A 21,513-nucleotide genomic window follows, 5' to 3' on the forward strand; every position below is an offset into this window, starting at 1 on the left:
AGGTTTTTTAGCCCATTAACAGGCACTGCCAGTTTCATTGCCTGTCCCCATACCTTTTTTCTACGAAAAGTAAATAACGTTCATATGTCGTGCATTTTCTCCATTTACTTTCCTTCTGAATTAAACTATTATGTTATTCAGAGTCACTGCTTATAAGAAACTTTTTTCTTAATACAATTTTCATATTTCTGCACTTTTAAATTCTTTTTCTATTTTAAATCATAGCTGGGATGGATATTTGGTTTGTCTCCTTAGTCACTTACTAGTAATTTTACTTTTGCACTTTTTGTAGGTAGATGATAGATTATATGAGATTCCAAACTTCTCACCAACTATTAAAGGAATCCTGTGGGAAAACTGGCCAATGGATAAAGGTGTTTTTATTGCTTTTGATGATGACAAAGTGTACACTTACGTTTTTCATAAGAATGCAATTCAAGGTATTGTAAATGCTTCTTAAAACTTACTACTTTAGTTAATAAAGTCAAACATGTTCTGAGTCTTCATTTGTCTTAAATATTTTCATAACTGCATATAAAAATAAATAGTATTTACAGAACTTTTGAAGTGCAACTGATGAATAGAAAACTAGTTGCTTTCTAGGTTTCTCTGTAATGCTCCAACAAGGCATTTTGGTCTTAACTCCCTAAGCCTCTTGCCATTATAGCCTTTCGTCCGAAATTTACACATTGTGCTTCAGTTGTATTTTGAAATGTTAATGAGAAAATATTGGGATCAGGGTGACAAAACTTGTATTCACTTATGCTGTTAACCAAAATTGTAGTCATAGCAATTTCTGTATTTGTGACAGAGAAATATTAAGAAACTTACCTACAGACATTTGGAAAATGCCCTTACTAGTTTAGAAGATTTAAGCTATGTATATTTACTTTGCTGAAAAATATGCACTGTAGAGTAGATGGTGACTACCAGAATTAGAGACCTCAATTTAATACCCTGCAAATATATGTTATTTCAGCTGTGACTGCTTGCTACACTTTTTACCATGTAAGGATTTTTTAAAATTATGTCTTCTTTTCTTCCTGATCTTTGAATCTAGGATCAAAGATTATTTTGGCAGGTGGCACGGAAGTCCCCTTTTCCCATAAACCTTTGTTGTTGTATAATGGAGAATTAACTTGTCAGACTCAGAGTGGGAAAACAAACAATATCTATCTAAGCACTCACAGTTTCCTTGGCAATTTGAAAGATTTTGGACCTAATGAGCTGACACAAATGCTTACTCAGACTTTAATGTTGAAAAGGTACATCTGCATTTTAATTATATTGTGTAAATTGTTTTCTCCTGTGCTTGTAGCTCAGTGCAGCATATCCTGGTGATTTAAAAATGTCATGCTGACTGTTGACAAATGAGGTTGATCTACGAGTCCATGTAGCTGTGTATGCAGACCAAGCAAAATAAGTTACCCAGCAGTGCTTTATTTGTTTTTCCACTGTCAAGTCAAAGCTAAAGTAATTTTTTTGAAGACTGATTTGGGGTTCTGTGACAGTGGCTCTTCCAAAACTGGCTGAAGGTGTTTCTTGCATGCTTCCATCCCAGTGTAATGAAGGAATGCAAAATTAGTATAATGGACAGAATGCCAGAGTAGGGAAAGCAGATGGTTTCCTGAAAAAGTGTGGTATAAACAGGAGAAACAGAACTGTAAGTTATGCATTTGTATTTCTCCTTTCTTCCTGACACATCTCTGCCTCCATGGCTTAGAAGTAAATGCTTTTTACATTTTCCCTTCCATCATATTGGGGAAAAAAAAGTGTTGAGAGGGAATTTTAGGTATGAGTAATACACTAGTTTTAAATGTGTTTTACCTTCTATAGGTTTTCTGAAGCATGGGAGGTGTGCAGACTTCTGAATGACCAGTCTGGTTGGAATGAGCTGGCCAAAGCTTGCTTACATCATATGGAGGTGGATTTTGCGATACGTGTTTATCGGACTTTTGGTAATGCTGGGATGGTGATGTCACTAGAGCAAATAAAGGTAAAATGTAAAGTTCCTTTTAAGTAGGAGGTACAGCGATTTAATTCTTCTTTAAGAATTGCTGAATCTTATTTTTGTGGGGATTTAGGTTTTTTAAATAGGAGGTGAATTATCTTCAATAGTTACAGAGGAAAAAGTGTCCAAACCACACAACTCTTGCTTAGTTTTCTGTTGAAGTGGTTGCAGTCTCTAGTGGAATGCACAACATTCCTTTCTGCATTTGCTTGAGAGTAGCGGAATATCTTCATGTCTTGGGCATTTGGAAGCTCTTTTTCCCTTTGTTATTTTTGAGAAAATGTTTAAGGCTGGTATTACTATTAAAAAAAAAAACCACAATGCAAATTAACAGACTGCAATTATACATCAAAAAATGTGTGTGAAATAGTAACTTAAAAATATACTTCTGGAAATTGCTGATTTTAGACAGTATAAGCTGTCATGGCTTTGAGCTACAATAAGAAAGTGAGGGCTTTTTCTGGTTTGTAGAATCCGACACACATGGTTGTAAAATGTAATGATATTTTGTTTTACTGTGCTTACTAGATTATGTTACCTAAAATAATTTTTTTCTTTCGGAATACCTTTGCACCTATTGCATCTTTTTACAGGGAATAGAAGACCACAACCTTTTAGCAGGACATCTTGCCATGTTTACTAGTGATTTTAATCTGGCTCAGGATTTATATCTAGCATCCTCCTGTCCTATTGCTGCACTTGAGGTATTCATTTAAGATACATAAATTTTTTTCTGCTGTTTTCATTTCCACCTTAATGTTGGAATATTTTACCCTTTTATGGTTTTGTTCTTGACATTGTGTGACTGGCAGACATTCTTTTAGGATGAATCTATCTCAGATTGGCTGAATCTTTCTAGAATACTAGTTCTATATTTTAGAATAAATTCAAGTTCATATTAGAATTTAGGATTTGATACTTGCATCAGAAAATGTTACTGTTCTTTGTTAACAGATGCGAAAAGACTTGCAACACTGGGACAGTGCACTTCAGCTGGCTAGGCGTTTGGCCCCAGACCAAATCCCTTTCATATCAAAGGAATATGCAATGCAGCTTGAGTTCATGTAAGTTCTCCTTTAAAGTTGCAGTATAAGAATATTAAACCAATACTCATGCTCTCTAGAAAAACATGGAATTGAGATACTTCAGCTGACTGCATTGCTGAGACGATTCAGTGAGGTCTTGCAGCTATAGAATGAGGAAGAGTAGTTTTATAAGAAATACTTCTTGCTAGAGACGTATGTTAGCAAATAATAGTTTACTTTAGAATCATTTCAGTATATCTGGGTTCTCTGTGACTGGTAGGTCCACTATATTATAATATTGTTTACTGCTTTATATCTGATTCTTCCCAGATGAAACCTGGTCTGTTTAAACCAAGATGAAAAACACTTGTCTATTAATGGAGTTTTTAGACAGCTCTTGCCCCTTGACAGTGCCCCTAGCACTGAGAAAGGACACTTCTTGGTCACAGAAAGGAAGGAGTGGAGGCAGTTGAAGCAATGCAACCATCTGTAACTTGAGTTCTGAATGTTCTTAAGGAAAAAAAATTGTCTTTGTTTTTATGTTGTGAAAGTTTTAGATATTTTAGAAGCTTAGTTTCATTTATCTTCCAGAAAAATGTGGAAGTAGAGATGAGATTATTGAGGTGTATTGTGCAGATTCTTTGCCTGTCTTTCAAGGGAAGTTTATTGGTCTCAGTATAATGGAACTGAGAGATGGACTGCCTCTTTGACTAACAACTTTTTCAGTGCATGGGAAGTGCCATGATATACTGTGTAACTGTCCATCTTTTGCATACGTCACAACCTTGTATGGCATCATTACATCTAAAGCAAGACATATACATGCATAATCTGTGTGGTAAGAAGGTAACCATCTCTTCCTATTAAAATATTCTTCCATATAAATTCCAATTTTCTTTTAGGGGTGATTATATTAATGCTCTGGCACATTATGAGAAGGGAATCACTGGAAACAATAAGGTAATTCTTTTTTAGTAATGGTAGCATTTGTAATACCATCCTACACATTTTAAGTTGTCATGTTTCAGACTAATTTGATTTTAGATTTTTTTTATTCTGCTATAAATCTATGTGACTTGCTTTTGGGACAGTAGTCTTTGCACTTCTCTTTTAATACACAGAATGATGCTTTCTCTAGATATAAAGCAGTATTGCTTTTGTATTAACATGGCATAACTAGACATAGGTTTTTATAATTTGAGTAGTTTCATAATAGACGTGCAAATGTCAGAGAAAATATTGCTAGGATTTTCATTGTTATGACAAAAGTCCTAATTATTCCTTCCATTCTTTACAGAATTGTTATCTATGTAGAGACAAGCAAGGATTGTGTTAGAAAATAAACATAATATAAGTAACATAGTAAGTAACATAACATAAGTAACATAATATAACATAAGTAGATCCTCCCTTATTCTGGCATTATTTCCCCTAATATTTGCAAAATGTCTATTATGAAGCAGCTTAAATGGTAATAGGGGAACATAATAGGGGAAATAGCAATGTTTTGTGAATTCAAGCCATTTGGCTTTATGAAACATCAGTGGCCTTACCACCTTTAAAAAAAATAAAGGAAATATCCTGCTTTTAGTTTCTCCATTTCTCTACTGCTGGTTTTGGAGGAAAGAGGAAAGTAGTAGTGAGCGGTCTGTAAAACAGGTTCTCCTCGTGTATGCTTGGTCTGGACAGATCTTGTAAGTAAAATGTAAAAATTAAAGACAAAGCGTAAGAGGAAAACTATGCTCCATTCTTCTAAATAAGTGCCAGCTGCAGCTAGGCAAGAATTTTGAGACAAAAATTTATTTAACTAAGCCCATGTAATGTTTTCTTAATTTGTTTCAGTGCTTGGTTACTGTGGCTTTTGTGACCTGATATTTCTGATGTATAATATATAGTTACAGCTTTTCATTTGATTGCCAGTACCAGGAACATGATGAAGCTTGCCTTGCTGGAGTGGCTCAAATGTCCATTCGAATGGGAGATATCCGTCGAGGGGTAAACCAGGCCATTAAACATCCCAGTAGGTTACTAAAAAGAGACTGTGGAGCTATTCTGGAGAGTATGAAGGTATTCAAAAGAATTAATAAAGCAAAGCTGAATATGTGAATTCATTAAACTATTTATTTATTTGTAATCTTGATTTAGAAATTATATTTTAATGATTTCCAATATTGTAGCAATTTTCAGAAGCCGCTCAACTGTATGAAAAGGGACAATATTATGACAAGGCAGCATCAGTATACATCCGGTGTAAAAACTGGTAAGTACAGGTTTCAGGGAAGTGTTATACTTCAGAGGACTTGCTGTAGTGCTTTTTGGAAAGGAATGATTCTCTGAATAGCCCAGATGTCTTACTAATTATGTTTCATTGACTTTATTGTTCCCTCCCCCAGGCTTAAATAGGAACAGTGTCCTCTCAGAAGCTTATGTTGTTTAAATATAGTCTTACTGTAAATGGGAGATAGTATTTTCTTTTTTGTGTTATGTTTAAAGTCACCTGCAGTTTTGAGTCTTTTGTGTGTGTGTGCATGCACGCACTGAATTTAGTAATTTTATTTGTGTAGTTACTGTTTAGTTCATTAAACTTCTGCAGTTTGAAGATACATAGCTGAGACCAAATATTCAAGTACTTGGAAATTACTCTTAAGTTGCTGGTTCAAGTGGAGTCTGTATCATGAGTAGTCAAAATCACTGGCGTTATGTTCAAGACATTTTTAATTTTTTTAAGTGAATTTGTTTATTGTCAAGTTTCCAGTGGAAAAGTACAATTTACTGAGAGATTTAAGGGTTTAATTCTTGCCTGATTACATTTTTATGGACTTCTGATATTAAGAACTGATTGGACCAGAGGTCAGAAAGACCCCTCATCTTTCATATGAGTGCTCTAAAAGTTAGGATGGAAAATTACATTCATTTACTAAGGAAAATTTTATTCCATCATAGAAGCGTCAGTGGCATCAGAACGGACGCAGAGAACACTGTTAAGTAGGGCAGATTGTATATAATGATAGCCTTGCTTTGGAAGGTGGGAGGTGCAAGCTTAGGAAGGTACTGGCAGAATGAGGTTCAGTTTGGGGAGTGTTCTATCTTTTAGGCAGAGAGGTGAGATCTAAGGTCAGCCTCTCTTCAAGCTCTCACACACCCTTTGCCTTGAAAGGCCCACTGCTTAGTTTGGTGGCTTTTATAGATCGTGTCACTGTGTGCAACTCCTGAAGCTAGATTTATGGAAGGACTGACATAGTCTGTGTTCCTCCACACTGCTGTTAAGGATGTCATCACTCAGAGAATCTGGTTCTAATTGCTTGGAGTCATCTGTGCAACCTATGGCCATAAGCACACAATCATGGGACAAGAAAGATTCTTTAAGCCAGTATGTTCATGAAGCAGTCTATAATTCCCAGTTCTCACATCTATAAAACACAGCTTTTTGAAAATATTAAAGTGCCTTCAAAGCTTATCCATAATGTTCAATTACTTCTTTTTTAGCCTCCTTTTCAGTGTTGATATCAATATGCCTGCTTTACTGGAGAAAATATGAAACCAGATAAATTTACTAAATAACTACTATCTTGTCTTTCTAGGGCAAAGGTTGGTGAACTTCTTCCTCATGTTTCATCTCCAAAGATTCACCTACAATATGCAAAGGCCAAAGAAGCAGATGGCAGGTGCATTTGAATGCTTATCTTCTTTTATAAAACGTTGTTGTTGTTGTTGTTATACGTTAATCTTTCTGTAAAATAAATTAAAATAAAGACTTTACATTTTGGATAAAATAGCCTTGGGAAAATGGATTCTGAAATATGTAAACTGAAGGTGTTGTGTAACAGTTTTAAACATAATTTAAGGACCTTCCACTAGTATCAGAGAAGTGTTTCTAATTGATTGTTTTCCTGTCTAAGCATTAATGTCTTTTTAACAAGAATCATTAAGGGTTTTAAAGTACTGCACCCAATGCAATATTCCACTTAGCAGAGTATTGAAGTTCAGTTTGTTTCTAGTGACTCCTTAGCTATGATTTTAAAGGTCATTCAAAGGGGGAATAAACACGAAAGAAAATTTTTACTCTAGAAGCAAATTACTGTTACATCTTAATGGCTGCATTTGCAAAATATTGAATAATGTGAAATTATTGACTGAAATGAAAGTCCAAAATATGTTACATTTAATCACAGAATACAGTTTCTACTAGTCCTTACCTGTAAGTGAATGTGCTTCAGAATAATGATACTTTATGATATGAAACAGCACCAAAGCTAAATGTTTGCTTTGCTGAAACTAGAAAATACTATTTATGTCAATTGTGTAGTGTGAGAAAGAGAAATTTCTTGATCTTGTTTACGGAACAGAAAAGAAGTCTCGTTTTTAAAGTTGTACAAGTAGTTATCCTATGTTTGGCTTTTATTGTTCTCTCACGCCCAAGTGATTTCATATGGAACTTATGGAACAAAGTATGTTTGCTGACGGAACAGATGAACTGCTTTTAAGATGTATCAAAAGAGATGCTGGCAGAGTATGTCAAAAATAGTATTGCGGTAGACATTTTTCTGTTGTGTCTACCTTCCATTCTCCCAAGAGAAAATGAAATAGAGACAAAAAAAACCATGGTAAATGCAGAACAAGACTATCGCCTGCAAACTGAAAGGAAAGTGTCACAGAGTAACCTCTCAGAAGTAAAATAATGTGTTTTTCTTTCACACTGTATTATAGAGTTAGTTAAAAGTTAGAAAAACTGATACCTAACTATTATTTTGCAGGTACAAGGAAGCTGTGATAGCTTATGAGCATGCAAAACAATGGGACAGTGTAATTCGTCTGTATTTGGATCACCTTAATAATCCTGAAAAGGCTGTTAATATTGTGAGAGAAACACAGTCTCTTGATGGAGCAAAGATGGTGGCCAGGTAACAATCATATTATGCAGGTTAAAAAAAAAAGGGTGAAAGAGGCCGCACTTATTGGAAGTTGGTGAGGCTTGCTAACATATCAGACTCCAGTTGCTGGTACTTGGCCAGTGACTCTGTATTTCAGTTTCTTGATTTGAGTTCTCTCAAATTTCGACAGCTAAGCAGGTACTGATTTCTTCTCCTTTTTTAACTTTCCGATTACAATTATATTAACCTGAAGTAATAAGTTTAGACAATAATAAAAATTGCCATACTCTGTTATTTATACTGAGTTAATTTTAGTAACCTAAAGTAGATTAGAAATGTATCATATTTGTATGCCACAAAATACACTATATTCGTAAAACATTTGGTGTGTTCATTATGCTAATTAGTACTAAGGTATTAATTTGTTCATTCTGATTAGATTCTTTCTGCAGCTTGGTGACTATGGTTCTGCCATCCAGTTCCTGGTCATGTCCAAGTGCAATAATGAAGCTTTCACATTAGCTCAACAACACAACAAGATGGAGATTTATGCTGATATCATCAGTGAGTATTCCAGGTTAATAGTTTGTTTACAATATGTTTTGCTGTGCTTTTAATTAGTTTAGACCAATTTGAAATCATAAGACAAGGGGTGTGAAATTTTGTTTCCCAGCCTTTTCCATTTCCAGTCACCATGGACAGATTTGGTAATCTGTGTCTAATTCAGGCCTATAAACTAGGCCTTGCTTTCAGTTTAGGTATCTCACTTGGTCCTCAGTCCAAGTTGTTTTCAAATCTTGCCTGTGCTAGAGATTTATCCATAGAGATAAAGCCTTTGTCTAGACCATTTGCTTGTGTCCTTTGAGGAATCCCATTCTTTGACCTTGGTATATGTAGTACTGCTTTTCCAAAACTGAGAATTTTACTGGTACAGTTCTTGATTTTTATCCCCTCTTTCCCTTTTTTCATGGTTCCAGCAATTTTCTAGCATGTATGTGTCACTTGTCTTTCCTTTTTTTCCCCTTTAACGCCCTTTGTGGCCTCCTCTTCTCTCAGTGAGAGACAAAAAGGAGATCTTGCTGAGAAGCTGACTTTTACCTCAGGCCATCAAGTCAGTGGCTAGCTTGTCAATTTGCAATAAATTTTATATTTTTCACCTGCATCAGGCACCATTCTTTGTGGAAACAGCTCCACATACGTATCTACCAAGTTATCTCATATTTTCAATTCCTCTCTTGTTTAAAAAATGTATTCTTGTTATGAAGGTTATAAAATCTTGGTAACAGCTAACTTGGTGACGTACCATTGCAGCTGCTTGTCAAGGTGGCCACTGTTGTTCTACTGCTCCTTATGCTTTCTTCCTTCTCTCCTATCCAAAATAAGATGTCTCAAACTGTAACCTAAGTGGGTGGGAAGAGGGCTTAAAACTAACTTTGGAGTAGTGGCTGTCTTTGTTTTTGACGTATACAGTAAAATGGAGTCTTGGTTAGAAGACTAGTATTCCATGCTACCACATGGTTACATTGGTCCTGGTAGTCTTGTTCTGTGCGATAAAGATATACTTGTGTATCCTTAAAACTGTGCAAATAATTCAGCTAATATCATAATCACTTGCTCTGTTTTATTGTTGTCAAGACATAATGGAAAAATTAATTAGTAGGTCATAGTTATGCCATTTTATTATGTCTGTGAAAAAAACAGGAGTCCCATTGCGGTATGAAACCTATGGAAACAATTTTTTCATTGCATTATTAGCTCCTAATGTCTGACATTTAGTCTGATTAAATAGGAAAAAATGTATAACACATAATTTGAGTCTAGCTGGCTTTGATTTTCTTTGAATGTCAGTAGGAAAAAAATGTAGAATAGGAATTTGTTCCTTCAGTAGGGCTTTTATCTTACTTAATAAGGATACTTGGCTGTCATTGCTAACTATCTGTTGCAGGTTCTGAAAGTACTACCAATGAAGATTATCAGAGCATCGCACTATATTTTGAAGGAGAAAAGAAACATTTTGAGGCGGGAAAATTTTTCTTGCTGTGTGGTCAATATGGACGGGTAAGTACTTAAAGGATAAAACAGTGATAGCCAAACATTCATAGAAACCATTCAAAATACAGTACTTCAGCATCAGGGAAGATCACAGTAGACTTTAGCTGCCTTAACTGATGACAATACTGGTATTTTTAAAAAGTGTAAAAAACCGTAAATGTAAAAAGCAAGCTATTTATATTTACAGTTATCTACATTTTATTCTGTGAATTATACACTGCCATGCACATGACGTTTTCATAGCAGTAGAGGCTCCAGGTGGATCAATGCTATACTATTCTTAGTGACCCTCTAAATGTCATGAACATAGAATTAGAATTTATTTATATTTTATTAGCTTGAGCAGTGAAGACTTGGTTGCTGACTAATTAATTCATTTAATACTGTAGCATGCCAACTTAAAGCTTTTTTTTTAAAAAGGAAATATGTTAATTGAAGTATGTCGATTGACACACTTCCTTTTGATCAGCTACAAACCAGTGAACTGATGCTTATTAAATGTTTCACTTCTGCATACTGAACACATACCAGAACTATATTACTGATTTTTGCAAATTACAGCATTGTAGGTGAGCACTCCTTCAGCTCAGCTGGGGCATGGGGGGGGTCCAATGGCACATTAATCATTAATTTCTTCTCACCATATTGCTGTGAAGATCTTTCAAAGTTAGATGAAGGTATACACCAGAATTTGGCAAAGGCTCAACTCATCTTTTCTTGCAGGAGTATCTGTAAGAGCAGCTGCTACCTCTATAGTGAATGTGGTTATCCAAATGGCTGTAAGATAGTCAAGAAAAGCCTTCAGTGAGACACTTGTCTGTCAAAATGCAGAGAGAAATAACTTGATAAAGATTAGAAAAATGTGAATTTCCTGTGTCTCAGTTCTAACTTTTCTTCTGTATCATTTTAGGCATTAAAGCACTTTATGAAAAGTCCAAGCACAGAAGATAACTTGGCTATAGAAATGGCAATTGAAACAGTAAGCAACTTTGATAAAACAAAAAATTTACCTTCAGTAACAAAAAGTTTACCTTCAGTATTGTGACATTTTCCTAGCGTCAGTGAGTTTGTTTGGACAGATTGCAAGTAGAAGGAAAACTGTATCACTAAAGGTGATACCTAAATATTTAAAAAGTAGAATAAGTGAATACTGACACCAGAGGAAAATGTGTTTTCAGTCTTCAAAGGAGGGTTTATGAATTCATTCAGATTTTTGTGGCTGTGCGACAGACACCTGAGTTTAGAATTTTCTTTTTTAGCAATTTCCATATATGATTTTTCGGTTTTCGAGGTTTTTCCAGTCTGCACACTGTGGTTACAGAGGACAATACGCCTTCATTCTTGCTCTCTGTCACAGAAACACAGAATGGTCGAGATTGAAAGGAACATCTGAAGGCATCTGATCCAATATCCCTGCTCGAGCAGGACCATGTAGAGCCTGTTGCCCAGGACCACGTCCAGATGGCTTTTGAATATCTCCAAGGAGAGAGACCCCACAACTGGGCAACTTGTGCCAGTGCTCAGTCACCCTCACAGTGTTTCATGACGTTCAGATGGAACCTCCTGTGTTTCAGCTGGTGCCCACTGCCACTGGTCCTGTCACAGGGCACCACTAAAGAGAGCCTGGCTCCTTCCTCTTTGCGCCCTCCCTTCAAGTATCTATAAAATCAACAAGATCCGCGCCCCCCCCCCCCCCCCCCCCGCCCTCTCTTCTCCAGCCTCAACAGTCCCAGTTCTCTCAGCTTTTCCTCAGGAGAAAGGAAAGCCTCTCCAGCCTGGACAGGCTGGAGAGCTGGGCCAAGGGGAACCTGATGAAATTGAACAAGAGCAAGTGCAAGGTCCTGCACCTGGGGAGGAACAACCCCATGCACCAGTACAGGCTGGGGGCTGAACTACTGCAAAGCGGCTCTGCTGAGAAGGACCTGGGAGTGCTGATGGACAGCAAGCTGACCATGCAATGTGCATGGTCATGTGCCGTTGTGGCCAAGGCAGCCAGTGGTATCCTGGGCTGCATTAAAAGGAGTGTGGCCAGCAGGTTGAGAGAGATTATCCTCCCCCTCTACTCTGCCCTAGTGAGACCACATTTGGAGTGCTGTGTCCAGTTTTGGGCCCCCCGGTTTCAGAAAGATGTGGAACCCCTTGAGCAAGTCCAGCGGAGAGCTACGAAGATGATCAGGGGACTGGAGCATCTCCCTTATGAGGAAAAGCTGAGAGACTTGGGTTTGTTTAGCCTGGCCAAGAGAAGGCTGAGCGGGGATTTCATCAATACCTATAAATATCTAAAGGGTGGGTGTCAGGGCGATGGGACTGGACTCTTTTCAGTGGTGCCCAATGACAGGCCAAGGGGCATCGGGCACAAGTTGGAACACAGGAAGTTCAACCCCAATATGAGAAAAAACTTCTCTCCTGTGAGGGTGACTGAGCAGTGGCACAGGCTGCCCAGGGAGGGTGTGGAGTCTCCTTCCCTGGAGACATTCAAAACCCGCCTGGACACATTCCTGTGCCCCCTGCTCTAGGTGTGCCTGCTCAAGCAGGGGGGGTTGGACGAAATGATCTCCAGAGGCCCCTTCCAACCCCTGCCATTCTGTGATTCTGTAAGATGCTCAAGGCCCTTCATCATCTTACTGGCCCTTTGCTAGACTCTGCAGTATGTCCTTCTCTCTCTTGTACTGAGAAGCCCAGAACTGGACACCGTGTGGCCTCACCTGGAGTGGAGGGGAACAATAACCTGCCTTGACCTGCTGGCAACACTCCTCCTAATGCAGCCCAGGACACCACTAGTCTTCTGTGCTGCAAGGGCGTATTGGTGACTTGTGTTCAAATTGATGACCCCCAGGTCCTTTTCTGCAAAGCTGCTTTCCAGCTGGGTGGCCCCTGGCATGTACTGGCACATGGGGTTGTTCCTCCCCACATGCAGGATTTTGCACTTTCCTTTGTTGAACTTCATGAGGTTCCTGTCAGCCCATTTCTTCAGCCTGTCAAGGACCCTTCAGATGGCAGCATAGCCCCCTGGTGTATCAGCTACTCCACCCAGTTTTGTATCATCAGTAAGCTTGAAAAGGGTATACTCTGCCCCATCATCCAGATCAGATTGGACCCAGTGTTGACCCCCGGGGTACACTGCTAGTTACTGGCCTTCAACTAGGCTTTGTGTTATTGATCACACCCCTCTGGTCTGGCCATTCAGCCAGTTTTCAGTCCACCTTGTGTTCTGCTCATCCAGCCCATACTTCATCAGCTTCTCTATGAGGATGTTACGTGAGACGGTGTCAAAAGCCTTTCTGAAGTCAAGGTGGATAATATCCACTGCTCTCAGCTTCCACTATCAGACAGAGGACCAGTTGCAGCATTGTCTTACTAACACCTTTTGGGTTTCATTGTTATTATCTCTAAATATCTCTTGTTCATAGCTAGAAAAAAAAAAAATTGGGATGAAGCAATCTTTGCTTAGTTATTTTCCTCATGATCTCCAAAATTCTGTAGCCATCAGGTCTCCAGCTCATGCTGTACCTCAGTACATGTGAACCTACTCTGTTTCTTGAGATTCCCTTCTAGACAATATATGCTGGAAACCAGCGTGAGCAGGCCCATTGCCAACCTCTATCTAAGCATCCTCTGCGACTGTCACTTTCTGTCATCCAAACCATGCTCACATGGCCTCTGTTCCCTTGAAGAACCCACAGCTTTGAAAATCTTAAGTATTACTAGAGTTTTTTCAGACTCTTAAACAGTAGATCTGACTCTGCCTAGAGCTAGTGCAGCTGCTCTTGAGGCCCTCCATCTCAAAGAGCTGTTGGCAGGGCTTGTAAGACTGAAGTTTGAGGTGTCTAATGCTTTCCTCTGGATCCAGATGTTTCAGCCCAAAGGAATAAACCAAAGGCTATGAAACAGCCCAAAGACTATTGCTGCAGTTGTACCATATGTATCCTTGTGGAATCTCAGCATCTCAGCCATATTTTTGAGACCATTTCTTCAACTGGCCAGATAGTGCTGGCTCTAGTCTAGTGCCCAGCGCTGAATATTCCTCTGAGACACAGATTGTGCTAGGTTGATAGATGTAGCTTTGTGACAGCATGTTTCAGCTCATGGTCCCTAGATTCAGACACCTTCCCAACACTGAAGCAAAGGAACAGTTCATGCTGGTAGAGACTTATTTAGTTATAAACCCCTGACATAACACATGAGAAAATAAATATGAACTACTACATGTTAAAGCTGATGAACCAACTAATCATCTGGTTTGAGCACACAGAATTCAAAAAAATTATGTTTTAAATCTGTTTATTTTCAGTGTTTTTATGGAAAGTCTTGTAAGTATTTTTCCTTTCTCTTTCATATTATAATTGCTCTGTCTTTAATAGGTGGGACGGGCAAAAGATGAAGCCCTAACAAATCAGCTGATAGACTATCTTATGGGAGAGACTGACGGCATGCCCAAGGTATTGTACTTTTATCACTTTGTGTCACGTTGCTGTGCTACAAGATCTTCTGAGCTTATTTTGTCCTAAAATTCTTGGTAGACACCAACTATGTTTTAACTCCATTTCGTTAAAGAGCAGCGATCACTCTGTGAGTCATTGACCCAGTAACTTCAGTTTCAGAAAGATAAGAAAGTAACTTATCTTAGATATAATCATCTTTCTCCAAGCTTTATGAAAGCAGGTAGTTGGACAGGCTTAGCTCTTTGTTCGTGCCAGTTAGCCAGCTGGCTGTTGCTTTTCCCAGACAGATGGTCAAGCACATGTGTGTCTCTAGGCTAGCTACAGCACTGATCCCTTCTTGCGGAGTGGGGAGTTGGCCTAACTGTTGCAGTGGAAGAAAGTAAGGCAGTAAATAGGAGGTGAAAGACAAAAACCCAAAGATCAGGATACATTAGTTCCTGTAATCATACATCAATTTAAGACATAGAAAATTGTGGACAGATTTTCAAAATTACCCAGCAACTTGCTGATTTCTTAAGCAATTAATGACCATGTTCCCAAAAAAAGCTTTCTTTTTTGATTTCTTATTGTGTAAAACTATTTAAAGTTTTAATTGATTATTCATAGTCAGCTTCATCTGTGGATATAGGCTGTAGTTCTGAAAACTAAAACACAAGTTTCTCTTCTGGGTTGGAGAATACAATTGCATATTTAATTTATGATAGAAAATAAAAAACCAGGAAGCACATTTGAAGACACTTGGTGACAGACCTTCCTAACGTGGAAGTTTTGATTAATAGGAGAATAAAATACTGTGGACACTGATTTTTACATTGTCACTCATCATTGTCCTAAAAAAATCTTCTTTGGATCCTTAGAACCTCACATACTTTTATTTTATGCTATTTAGGAGGTGCTTTGTGAGATAAGAGGTGCTCTGTGCTATGAGGCTTCTTTTAATGTCATGTGATAAATTAATAAAATTTTGAAAGGGCCATTGCACTTTCTTCTGGGTTTCCCGCTCCTTTGTTAAAAGCAAACCATTCACTGGGTGTAATAAAAGGCTTTTGGCAGACTGGTAGACTGTTTCATCTTTTTTGTGTATATGCATTTTGGAGTTGGAAGATACTTGCTGACAGATTTTTGTGTATTAGTTGCCAATGCCATAGGTTTGGAAATAAAGGAAGAGGATCATTCACAGACTAAGCAGAACATAGATTAGATCTGTGCTATGTATACAATACAAGTAGATTTTGACCTTATTACATTGGTGTGATTTTTTTTTACCAGGACAGATTAAATATGTCCACTGTAAATATGTTAGACATCAGAACAGCAGCATTTGAGGTTAAGATGACAAACAGCTCTTTTGCAGAGTGACTGCTGATGGGCTGTCTGGTTTCTCTGAGTTCAATCTATTAAAAAAAACAGGTTTTACAGTCCACTTTTGGCTTTGATGTCCACAGAGATTGTGGTACATTCAGTCACATTTGGGTTTGAGTTCATGGAACTAACAAGTTTTGCTGCCTGTTACAGCAGAGCTTGAATGTGAGCTAAGTGGTGCTGCACCTGTGTTTCTCTACTGTGAAAGCCAGACCTCAGGTACAGATATTGCAGTCTGCAATTAATTCCTTAGTCAAGGAATTTAAGGTCTCATCCAAACTCAGAGTAAATACAGTCAGGTGCAAAATTATACATATGGAAGAATAAGTTCTGCCTTACTGAGGGGAGTAAGGTTTGGTAACAACGGAGATGACACGGTCTTGGTGCAGTAGTTTTATTTCATTGCTATATTACAGCTGTAGTTTATGATTCTGTTGTGAGATAAGAAATTCTGTCTCTTTCCTCATTGTATGGTGGCTAGAGATTAAGGGATTGATATTTTAGAATTCTAGAGAAACTGGACAGTTGATGGCCAAGGCAACCTTGCTTTTATAAAATTAAAAAAGAACCCAAACCCCCTCTATCTCTTTATAGAATGGAATGGAATAGGGTAGAATAGACTATTTCAGTTGGAAGGGACCTACAACAATCATCCAGTCCCAACTGCCTGACCACTCCCGGGCTGACCAAAAGTTAAAGCATGTTGTGAAGGGCATTGTCCAAATGCCTCTTAAACAGTGACAGGCTTGGAGCATCAACCACCTCTCTAGGAAGCCTGTTGCAGTGTTTGACCACCCTCTCAGTAAAGAAATGCTTCCTAATGTTCAGTCAAAACCTCCCTGGTGCAGCTTAGAACCATTACCGCACATCCTATTACTGGATCCCTGGGAGAAGAGCTCAGCACCTCCCTCTCTACTTCCCCTCCTCAGGAAGCTGTAGAGAGCAATGAGGTCACCCCTCAGCCTCCTTTTCTCCAAACTAGACAAGCCCGAAGTCCTTAGCTGCCCCTCATAGGACATTCACATCCTTCCTAAGTTGTGGGGCCCAGAATTGCACACAGAACTCCAGGTGAGGCCACACCAACGCTGTATACAGCGGGATAATCCCCTCTTGACTGGCTGGTTGGGCTGTGTTTGATGCACCCCAGGATGCGGTTTGCCCTCTTGGCAGCCAGGGCACACTGTTGATGCATGTTGAGCCTTCTGTCGACCAGCACCCCCAGATCCCTTTCTGCAGGGCTGCTCTCCAGCCACTCCACTCCCAGTTTATACTTGTGCCCGGCATTACTCTGTCCTAAGTGCAGAATCTGGCATTTTGACTTGTTAAATTTCATTCCATTAATCATAGCCCAGTGGCTATCATTATTTATCTCATATTATTTACCTCATATTATTCACCTGTAATTCGAAATTTGAACATTAATAAAATTATGAGAGAAGCAAAACATAGTGAAACAAACAAAATTCAACCGCAAGAGACCAGAAGGGAATGAAGCTGTTGGAGGCATTAGATGAAAAAAAATCTCTGCAGCGTCAGTGTAAGCAGAATTAATTTCACATTTATGCTGAAAGTTGGGTGGACAGAAACTGGAGCATCAAGTCTCAGAGCAGCAGCCTAGCCACCTGCTTGAAAGACGTGCGTAGGACTGGATAAGAGAAGTGAGCTACAGTATGGTCTCTGTAGTGAAGAGGTTTTAAAGATTTTAGAAAACACTTAGGAATTTTGTGAATACTGTAATTGTCATGTTTAACATTGTTTTGAACTTCAATGTAGAGCTTGCTTTCCCGTGTTTAAAAGCTCTCTCTTGTTCTTCTGAATGCTTTAATCCAATCTGCCATAGTCTCTCTCAGTGAGTAACAAAATTTTATTATATCAAATCATGCATATTTGTTTTAAAAACCTACTTCAAAAACAATTCATCTTTCTCATTATGCTATGGAGTCAGTGTTTTTGAAATTATCAAGCAAATGGGGTTGGTTTTAGAGAATAGCAGCTTTTATGTGGTAGTATTTTTGTAAAGCTGTAAGTAAGAGTAAACTTAAAGTAGCCATACAGCAGAAACTTGCTAATGCTTTCAGGCATCGCTCACAGCAGCCTGATTGCTTTAAATCTTTCACAGCCAGCAGTTATGTGGGACGAAGTACATATTATCAAAATTATTATGCTTACCAAAATTTTGCTACGCTATTGTCTAATTACAAACTATTTATTGTGTTAATATGTCAACTATTGTATCTGTTAACTTTAACATATAAAGATTCTTAATTTGTCACGTGTAATTGTAATTTTTCAGGGAGCATTAACTAGCAAGGTTCTGCTGTTTTCTGTGTGCATATTTGCTAAGTACATGTATTTTAAAAAGTAAAACTAAATTAAAATCATGGCTATCTAATATTAAGATCAGTCAGGTTGCAATAATGAAATTTTCCAAAGACATTAGGAAATGTCTTGTCAATTGAAAATTCCTTCCTGCATTTTTTGCCTTTAAAATGGCTAACTTTAAGGTAAGAATACGAAAGTAAAACATGAGACTAATTTTTCTTAAATGCCTTCTACTTTTTTTTTTCCTACATATGACTGCCATGTAAGTAATTTAAATATATTATTTAAGTAAAGTATAATTAGGGACATGGAAAATACCACATAAGACCACTGGTCCGTGCAGGGGCAGGATCCTTCTCCTGCTGGAGAAAAGGGAGAAGCAGCCTGGATGGGGAAGAAGTGCAGCCTTCTGCTGTCATCAGTGGAACAGCCATCTGTGGTCACATGGAGGTGTCAGAATTTTGGAAGAATTACATCATAACCTACTATTCATAATACTTTTTGTTTTACCCCACTCAGGGAGCAGCCTGAGTTTCCTTTTTGCAGGAAAGTTTACAGTGGATAAATAACATCCACTAGTATAAGTAGTTGTGCTTCCTTTATTATCCAGATAAAGTACTCCTTATTGTTAAATTATGGTTCCTATGGATGTTCGACATTTTGATCATGTGTTACTTAAAGTTGTACTCTATCATTAGTGTAAAAGTAATTATTTTTGGTCACTCAATATTTTTCATTATATTGCAAGTTAAAAAGAAGAATTTGACATGGCTTTTTTTTTTTCTGTATGCCAGTCTTCCTCTCTTGCTTTTATTTCTATGATTTGTCATCTTTTTTCCTTGCCTCTCAAGTAGGGAGTTAATCTTCGCAGCCATCATCTTTATAAGGAAATGTCTTTATATCTTTCGTAGTTCTCTTTCTTCTAATTTCTGCCTTTTTTTGCTATGTTTTTGAGACTTGCATACAAAAAGCACACAGTATTCCAGAGAACAGCACAACATTGATTAATACAATTCAAGGACACTTTTATACCATTTTAACAAAATACACATTGCCAGTGTTTGTTTTTTATTAATAATGTTGCAGAATTCATTGGTTTGGTTTTTCGCTAAGCTGTCTATAAAGCTTCCAGTGATTTTTCTGATTCATCTATATTTAAGTTGGAACCTTACCATTATATAGAATATTTCAGCTTTATTTAATCTTGTTTTACTAGCTAAAAGATAGATTGTCATGTACAGACTTTACTTTTTATTGATCCCATTTTAGAAATCACCACTAACGATATAAAAGAGTAGCACTAGCCCAGGTTTGGGGGGTTTTTTACTTAATAGTTCCTTTTCATCATAAGCAAGGTCATTTTATTTTGTACTTTGGCTGTATTTTTAGGAAAGACCTCTCTTGAGAATTTTCTCAAAATCCTTATGAAAGACCAGTTCTCTTTTCTCTTGTTGATTTTTTTTTAACTAGTCTGCTAGAAATTTCAGTACACTTCAAAAAATAGAACTCGTGTTTCTTTTCTTCAATAGAGCTATCTTGTTTTTTGAAGTTTTGTTTTAAAATTATTTCACTAATTTTCTTGATGTTCAGTTAAGCTGTTGGGTTGCCAGTTCTTGGGTGGACTCTGCAACATTTGCCATTCTTGAATTCTGTAATACATCAACAGTATGTAGTACAGCAAATTATAAATCTTATGCATTTTGTTAGCCGATTGTCCCCTGAATTTTTAATTCATTTAGCTGTCTTGGATGTCTACCATCAGGTCCCAAAACAATACGCTCTTTAATGGGCAAGTTTTGTCATCCTTATACACACTAATCAATGTTCGCATCTAGATCTGTAACACAATTTAAGCATTTCTAGCAAGATTTCAGTTTCTAAAAGGAATCCTTTGGTTCTTTTCTGGCACCATAAAAACCTGCATGACTAAAGTTACTGGGTTTCCACCTGCAGAACTCTCTCTGCGCCTAATGGTCTGTGGCTTTCTGCATCCATATTGACAACTAATGCCACAACTCAGCCAGGGTCCTAAACGTGGGTGTTTATATGACTGTCCTAATGGCCAAAACTTCACAGGGGAACATAGCGTAGCTAAAGCACGTTGATATGAAGAGCTTCTCACAAAATAAGCCAGTTTGTCCACTTTCTTTGAAGAATGTGGTGGTGGGATGGGCAGGTAAAGAAAGGGAATGCAGTGGTATGTGTTCAGTTAGTGTTAATTGCTTTTGTATGATTTAATTAAGGATGCCAAGTACCTATTCCGCTTATACATGGCACTAAAGCAATACAGAGAAGCTGCCAGAACTGCTATAATAATTGCCAGGGAGGAGCAGTGTTCAGGTAAGTGTGTTTTCTCTGATATGACAGCATCTCTGACATCCTTGCAGTACTTACAGTGCCGTTATTTATATAGGATTATACTTCGAAAAGATATGTATCAGTGCTTTTAATTATATTAGAGTTTAATTTTGAAATTGAAGTAGCCTTTGTGAAAAGGTTGGGACTCGTACCTTTTTATTAAATATTGGAAAGAAGAAAATTGTACCTGCATTCCTTATTGCATTCAAGTAAACATAGTGATTAAGATTGCCTGCAACTTTTCTGTATATCACAGATCTTAGAATTGCAGTTTCTACATGCAGTTTCCAACTTAGACACTGATCCTTTAGTCTTTGCACATGATTTTTTCCAATGGGAGATGATTTCTGTTGAAGGATCAGACACCTGCTTGCTTAAGCCTTTTTTTCTCCTGTAATACGTAGTTGAAATAAGAAATAGGAAAAAGTAATAAGAAGAGACAGGGCTAGAAGCAAAATAGCTATGGCCTCCATTATTCATTTTCCTCTGTAGCCATGGAAACAGCCCTACCATAACGTTGCTTGCTTTTCATTTCAAGTAAGTTAAGAAAAATATCTATAAAGGAAAAACAGCAACCTCAGGAGCAGCCCAGGCAAATTAACATTTATGGACTGCTCCTCAGCATTGGCCTAAAGAGTGGAAAATCTCTTAAACCCTTGGCAAGCATGATCTCCCAGTTCATCATAGCAGTGAATAATGCATTTGTGCTAATTCTGTAAGCAGGAAATGTAATGGCTCAAGGGTTTAAATATTTACTAGCTTCTCTGAATCTGAAAACTTATATCTAAAATGCAATATCCCATACTGTATTTCATATTCCCTAATAGTATAGATGTGTTCTGCAGCAGTGCAATAATAAACACAATTTTTCTCTCCATAAAATCACCAATCTTGCAGTAACTGTTTCCCCTGCAGAGGCACAGTTTTAGTTTGTCCTCCTCTTCCTTCAGGAGATCTCAGTGAAATTGATTCTGAAGTTTACACCAATATCGTTTATTCTTTCCTTAAAAGTCAAACTGTGTGGTATTTTCCTTTGGATATGCCATTTTATGTGCAGTTTTCCTTTATGT

At 37.7% G+C, this 21,513-nt stretch overlaps 1 protein-coding gene across 2 annotated transcripts in view; it reads left to right on the top strand.

The window, feature by feature from the left end:
- WDR19 (WD repeat domain 19) overlaps window positions 1-21,513 on the top strand; it is a 50,131-nt gene that overhangs the window by 20,175 nt on the left and 8,443 nt on the right. For both annotated transcript variants that reach the window (XM_064449302.1, XM_064449303.1), the window contains 15 exons: window positions 293-440; window positions 1,061-1,265; window positions 1,837-1,996; window positions 2,605-2,715; window positions 2,966-3,075; window positions 3,939-3,996; window positions 4,957-5,103; window positions 5,214-5,296; window positions 6,618-6,701; window positions 7,791-7,937; window positions 8,347-8,471; window positions 9,853-9,965; window positions 10,870-10,938; window positions 14,321-14,398; window positions 20,329-20,425. In XM_064449302.1, the coding sequence (XP_064305372.1) occupies window positions 293-440; window positions 1,061-1,265; window positions 1,837-1,996; window positions 2,605-2,715; window positions 2,966-3,075; window positions 3,939-3,996; window positions 4,957-5,103; window positions 5,214-5,296; window positions 6,618-6,701; window positions 7,791-7,937; window positions 8,347-8,471; window positions 9,853-9,965; window positions 10,870-10,938; window positions 14,321-14,398; window positions 20,329-20,425 (1,735 nt within the window). The remainder of the gene's footprint in view (window positions 1-292; window positions 441-1,060; window positions 1,266-1,836; window positions 1,997-2,604; window positions 2,716-2,965; window positions 3,076-3,938; window positions 3,997-4,956; window positions 5,104-5,213; window positions 5,297-6,617; window positions 6,702-7,790; window positions 7,938-8,346; window positions 8,472-9,852; window positions 9,966-10,869; window positions 10,939-14,320; window positions 14,399-20,328; window positions 20,426-21,513) is intronic.

This window comes from Phalacrocorax carbo, chromosome 4 (genome assembly GCF_963921805.1).
Source record: "Phalacrocorax carbo chromosome 4, bPhaCar2.1, whole genome shotgun sequence".
Taxonomy (NCBI): domain Eukaryota; kingdom Metazoa; phylum Chordata; class Aves; order Suliformes; family Phalacrocoracidae; genus Phalacrocorax; species Phalacrocorax carbo.